At 39.0% G+C, this 6,398-nt stretch overlaps 1 protein-coding gene across 10 annotated transcripts in view; it reads right to left on the bottom strand.

Moving 5' to 3' along the window:
• Positions 1-1,392: 1,392 nt before the first annotated feature.
• The window catches only part of LDLRAD4 (low density lipoprotein receptor class A domain containing 4), a 427,294-nt gene continuing 422,288 nt past the window's right edge, over positions 1,393-6,398 (bottom strand). For all 10 annotated transcript variants that reach the window (XM_073331676.2, XM_073331675.2, XM_073331677.2 and 7 more), the window contains 2 exons: positions 3,220-3,273; positions 1,393-2,069 (listed from right to left, as the gene is read on the bottom strand). In XM_073331676.2, coding sequence (XP_073187777.1) covers positions 1,527-2,069; positions 3,220-3,273 — 597 coding nt within the window. In that variant the 3' untranslated portion in view covers positions 1,393-1,526. The remainder of the gene's footprint in view (positions 2,070-3,219; positions 3,274-6,398) is intronic.

The raw sequence follows: 6,398 nt of genomic DNA, 5'->3' as shown, positions 1-6,398 counted from the left end.
CAATTACTTTGAGACCAGAATTACAAAAATAGGGCCAGATCCTACACACAAACACACACATGTGAGTAATCTTTACCCATGTGCCTAGTCTCATTGGGCTCAATGGGATTACGTGCATGAGTAAGGGTTTGTGGGATCAGGCCCATACGAAAAGGCTAATGGCTTACAGTGAGATTAACCAGGGTTTCCAAGTCACTTCCAATGGTTTTCTAATGCTGCAGAAACCATTGCCAATATCACTAGCACTGTAAAAAGTATCACATGTGTTGCAGAAACTGCATAGGAGGGGGTATGGTTACCGATGTCCACTTGCGTAAACAGGATTAGCATAAAATTCTCCAGTACAGAATTTAAACAGAAATTGGACAGTAAATGCACAAGAAAGAGTCACATATTTTAACTGCATTCTGGGGGGACGGGACAGAACCACCTTGCATTTTTAAACAATTTATTGCATAATGTCAGGATATGTGACTAAATATATTTCAGGCTACACTGAAGACAACATCTCTAAAACCTTACGTATTAACGATACTGCATTGTGAAAAGGAGAAAAAAAATTACAGTGCTTTGTTAATAATTAATATAAATTAGTATATCTGGGATTTTGTTTTGCTTTTAATGAAACAAATGGTCTAAACTGTATAATAGCTAAAACAACCTAAGTGATGTGAAATGCTGGAATTTCATGTTTGCTTACTTCCATCCAAAAGTCTCCAAGACACTTCATTGATGCACTGTCATTTTAATGCAAATTACTGCAAAGATAATAACATGTTAAGTGTCCCTGTATTGCCTGATTATGTAAGTCAATAGGTGTTAGGCTAAATTCAACAATCCCCTGTCAGTGACAAATACCAGGTGGGGCAAACTCCTCCAGATTACTCCTGGGGTCTAATCATTATTCCACAGGTTTTGAAAAGACAACATATAGAAGAACTTCACGTAAAACAGTTCCCTCATATATATATTTTTTAAAACATTAAGATAGTGCAACTTTTTAAAACACATTTTTCACAACACAAATTAACTCCTTGCATTCATCTAATTTCTCAACTTTACACCTTGGCACACAAAACAGGAATTTTGATTCATATAAAAAAAATTCCACACCTTGGGAAAAAAAAGCAAACTGGCCGATTCTTCCCCCATTTACCTAGCAAAACTTTCTTCTCATTTTCTTCTTTCTGCCATTCAGTTAATATAAAACAGGCTGTACAAGCCTAATTTCTGTGCTAAGTTTCCTTTTAGAATTAAATAATTCAAATAGTTTATTTAAAAAAAATAATATATATTTTCCCCCAAAACACTGCTCATGGCCAAACTGAATGGAAGTTTGTATTATCTCAATCCACTTTGCATGCAATTCCCCTGAAATGAATCAGAACGAACTGGTTTGCACGTTTGGTTTTACTACATTGTACCACGTGTAACTTAACAACATTGTGCACAGGAATGTGGGAATTTTCCTCCACATTCCTGTTTGATTCTCTTGTCTTCAGTTCAAGTGCACCTGGGAAAGTAACTTAGACAAGGTTTCCTGGTTTCCTGTCTTTGCCTTTAATAGGGACTATTGTGCTCTCTGAATTGTTCTGCTGAAACTGAAGTCTGCTCCCCCTCTGTGATGAAGGAGGCGCATTGTTGTGCTGGTGATGGAAAAAAGAGGAGCCTGGATAATTACCCATGACCTCACTGTATGTTGGGGGTGGTCCTTCCATCCTTCCATTACTGCTATAGTTGGTTGCACTTATGCCCGAATTGCTGCTTGGTGGGCATGGGCCCCCATTGTACGTTGAAATGTCTATCAAGTCACTGTCAAAAATGGTTCTGTTGGGTGGAGCCCTGACAGACTCTCGATTGAGTTCCATCTGCTGTTCTGGGTCCCGGAGCTGCAGCGTGCATGGCCCTTGGTATGGTGGTGGCTCTTCTCCATCAGAGAGGGAGATGGTCGGAGGAAGGTCAATCTCATGCTGCATGTAAGGGTAGGTTGGCTGGAAGCGACTGAAACGGTCCCGCTGCATGAATGATGGAGCGGTAAACCTGTCCCTGGACCTTGGGGCATACATGATCTGAAAAGGTAAGAGGGAGCTGTGAATCCACTTCCAAGCATCACCCAGCAAAACATTATGGGTATTAATTAGTTATCAAGGGCCAACAAAGAGAAAATGGTCACTGCCGCAGGGAGTTGACAAGTTAGCTCAGACACAGATTAAACAAGTCAGATGCACACAGTCACAGGCATGATTGCAGCTCATGGAGACATACCCAAGATAGCTTTAATCTAGCTAGTTTGGGCACCAGAGCAATGAAGCTTCAGCAGCACTTGCTGCAGCACGGACTATACAAGCCTGCCCGGAGCCCTGGATAATTACTTGCACTGCTAGCCTGTGCTGAAACTCATACTGCTGCAGCTTCACTATTCTGGTACCTGAGATAGCTAGACAAAGCTAGCTCGGGGATATCTACACAAGCTGCAATTGCACCCTATGATTGCAGCATGGAGACACACGCCCAACAGTGGTAGTGTGAGTCGGAGGTGGGGTAAAGATCCAGAAGAAGTAATTTGTGAATGGCTTTAAAAATGAAGAGGGTTCCCTAAAGGGTTTTAATCCCCCACCTCCTTGTCAAGTTATAAAAATGTTCACCCAGGGAGGGGGGCGAAGAGATTCTACTCCTTTAAAGATAAAACATTCCAGAAAAGTTATTTCTGTTTCCACCCCCGAAATAAATTAGTTGCGAACCTAAGAAAATATCCCAACATTGATTTTTGGCCAATGAGAGCCTTTCTTCCTACACAGATTAAAATCTTGCTTTGTAGAGGAATCCAGATGGTCATTTTAACTGAATTGAAAAATGTTCAAGACATCTCACACTCTCACCATGAGAAAACGTCACCTTTTTCCTTCGACCTCAATGCTTAGCCAGGGTCCAAATCCCTTGCTCCAGTGCAGAATCCTATTGATTTCATAGAGATCATGCGTGGACTTACAATTTAAAGACAATGATTCACATTATCTAGTCAATAGAAGTTGTGGGCACCCAGAACCTCTCGGACCTAAAGTTATTAAATTATTATTTTACTCTTTTGATCTAAATTTAAAAGACTTCATTAACCAACTTGTAGGCAAGTCAACCAAACAATGTTTTTTGAGGGAGGTGAAATATATGTTAGAAGCAGTAAAGCAAATCATTGAAAGTTACCAAGAAATTAAACATTACCTCTGAAGCACCTTGTCGTGACACTGAGCTGTCTGAAGGCCACAAGCACCCTTCCTAGCAGGAGAAAGAAAACAGAGGAGAATATTAACTTCTTGCATAATTTTTATTTCAACTTAAGACAACTTTTCAGAACAATCAGCTTTCATCAGTTGGTTACATTCATCAAAAGAAGCATTATTAAAAAGTAACCTATCACTTCTTTTGCTGTTGAAATCTGAACCCAGAACTCAGCCAAAACCACAGAGAGCAAACATAAGTGCGACATTCAAACTAAACCATCTTTAAAATTTGCTTTTTTCCATTTAGTACAAGCTTGCACATTCGCCTGTTTTCCTGGAATTTCACGTGACTTTCCTTACCTTTCTTGCAATACTATGGGCTACTGCACAAGACCCAAATGGTCCCCAACAGAATCTAACATTCATGATCTCATTGGTTAGTCTCTCTCTCTCTCTCCACATACACTCTTCCCCCATGAAATAATATTCTGAGGATCTCTTTGGCCAACCCAAGGGTAGAGTAGTGTACAAGTATGACCATTGGGGGTAAGCAAGGTTTCACCCACCCATTTCCATTCCTCAATCCCTATCCTCAGCCATCTCCCTGCTAAGGATTTTCTTTCTTATGCTACTAATGCATTTTTGACACTTTAGAACATTAAGGGCAGAATGAAAGCACGAACAAAACATAAGAAAATGTCAATAAGGGAAAAAAGCTTAAGGTATATTGTTATTTCATTACATTTTTCTTTTCAGAGCAGCAATAACTACCTTAATGGCTTTATTTCACTTGAAACTATCACAGCTGAAAGGAATACAGCTTTAAGATAAATCCAAAAGGGACAAGAGAAGCTGTAAAGCACAGAAATTCAGTCGAAATGTGGCAAAATAAAAATGTTATTTCTACGAAGTAATTGGCTTTGCTGAAGCATCTCCATTATGATAACTTTCTTGGAACTAAGTCAATTCTGTCATGATACAAATATAAGAAATGCCAGTAACAGGAAAAAGCCATTTTTCCCCTTTGGGTTTATTGTAAATTTCACCTTCCTGCTTTTTCACCATGCCCCTCAATCCTCCTCTATGTAGAAATCCCTGGAGCTCATTTACATACTCTCTTCTTCAGTTCATTCCCTGGTAATTTACAGCACGTTTATTCACTTTGCAGGAGCTGTTCTGCCTCAGTTTCCCATTGCTCATTTTGAGCCTTTTCCAATGTGAGAAATGTGTACCTGCTTTCCTAATCCCTACAAGAAAGAAAGAAAGAAAGAAAGAAAGAAAGAAAGAAAGAAAGAAAGAAAGAAAGAAAGAAAGAAAGAAAGAAAGAAAGAAAGAAAGAAAGAAAGAGCACTGGCAGATAGTTTGAATAGTGAGGGGGAACTGTGTCAGGGAAGAAGGGGTAAGACAAGGATAGTCTCCTGGGCTAGCACACAGCAGTGAGTCATGTTCCTTCTACACCCACGGCTGAATAAGGGCTTATCTACAGGGGAAGTTATACCAGTATAAGGTAAGGTATGAATTTACACTGGTATAACTATAGTGGTTCATTCTTATTGTATTTTTCCAGTTTAGCGTATATCGTTTTGCAAGCATTTTAAGCCAAATCGGAAAAGTCCACTCTTATCCAGAATAAGAGTGTCCATGCAGTGCAGGGAATTATACTAGTATAACTTGTATTAATTTATCTGCACCAATATAATTATACTGATACGACTTTTCCATGTAGACAAGCCCTAAGGCTAATCACATGGATGCAGGGAGAAAGTGAGAAGGATGTTAGTAAATTTGCACTGCAATCCGCAGCTATTCCATGTGTAAGAACCTCCTGGAGAAGCAGAAAGAGATATGCTGCCCCACAAGAACCATTAGAAACAAATTTTGTGACATTGAACAAACAAAATGCAAAAAAGGAGGAAAGGTGCCAAAATGGGAAAAGGGGAAGAGAACAGAAAAAAGTGAAAAAGATAGAAATGAGAATGGGGGAGGGGAGGAAAAATGAGAGAGAGAAAAAACAAGAGAGAAATAAATGGATGTGTACAGTCTTCTTTATAATTTTATTAGATTTTATATATTTGAAAGATATTGTAAGGTTTTGCAAACAAAAATCTTTTGTATTTAATATCAAGCACTGAATGCTTCTCACCCCTCTTATTAAGTACACTTCAGTTTGTTAGGTTCTCGCTCTTACAGTGGGGGATGAGGGGTTGGATGCGGATTTCCTAAATTAATTAAACTTTTTTTAGTTTAAAATGTAGGGCTTAATATACTTACATGCTTTGCTGCATCAGGAACTGAGATGCCATAAATGTTGTTTGGGCTTTTCCCGTCACTCTAAAAAGAAACTCTTATCTCCATTATGAAAGGAGACATGTATTTGGCCAAAGACAGTTCTGGCTGCACAGGTATCTGATACGAAGTTAGATCTTTTCAGCCACTTTGCCATCCTTGAAATTATTTAATCTATCAAAGGGAACATGTTAAAGAAGTTTTTCCTTATACTCTCCTTACCCCCATACTTGTGGATTTCACCTGATAGCCAGCAGTTGAAGAGTGCAGACGAGTTCTCACTCTCAGCTACTGGCTGCCAGCCAGAGATCTCCTTTATCTCCTTTCCTGGAATCTGAAGTTGCACCATTTAAAATAAGATAAAGATTTTATAGTATTGTATTTGTAGTCTCTCACTCTCTCTTGCTATTTCTCTATCAATCAATATACTGAGATATAGTAATTCAATACTAAAAAAAAAAAAATCTATGGCTCTTACCTTATTTTCACTCATCAGTTGATCACTAGGTATAAACAATAACTACTTTCCCTTTCCGAATAATTCACCAGTTATTTTTTTTAAATAAAGGAGTTGTGATTTTTAGACTTAAATAAAGCAGTGGATGCCTCTCAGTCCTGGCACTAGCTCCTGCTACTCCACCAGCCAAGACTCAGCTCCATGTTGCTGACTGGGGTGGGAAGAGTTAGCTATAAGAAGTTTGCCTCCAGAGGGACTGCCTCCTGGCTCAGTTCTTTTATCATGTGTTGCTAGGTTGGGCTATGGCATTTGTGACTCTTAGGATGTTGTGGGGTTTGAATATTCTAACTAAAGGGATGCTGTTCAATGATGTTTTTAAAAGATGTGGTTTCTACATTAATTATTATGCTATCAAGGCATAGCTGGGAGAGTATGCT

The sequence above is a fragment of the Lepidochelys kempii genome, chromosome 2, assembly GCF_965140285.1.
Source record: "Lepidochelys kempii isolate rLepKem1 chromosome 2, rLepKem1.hap1, whole genome shotgun sequence".
NCBI lineage: Eukaryota > Metazoa > Chordata > Testudines > Cheloniidae > Lepidochelys > Lepidochelys kempii.
This window is presented reverse-complemented; position numbering and strand designations above follow the sequence as displayed.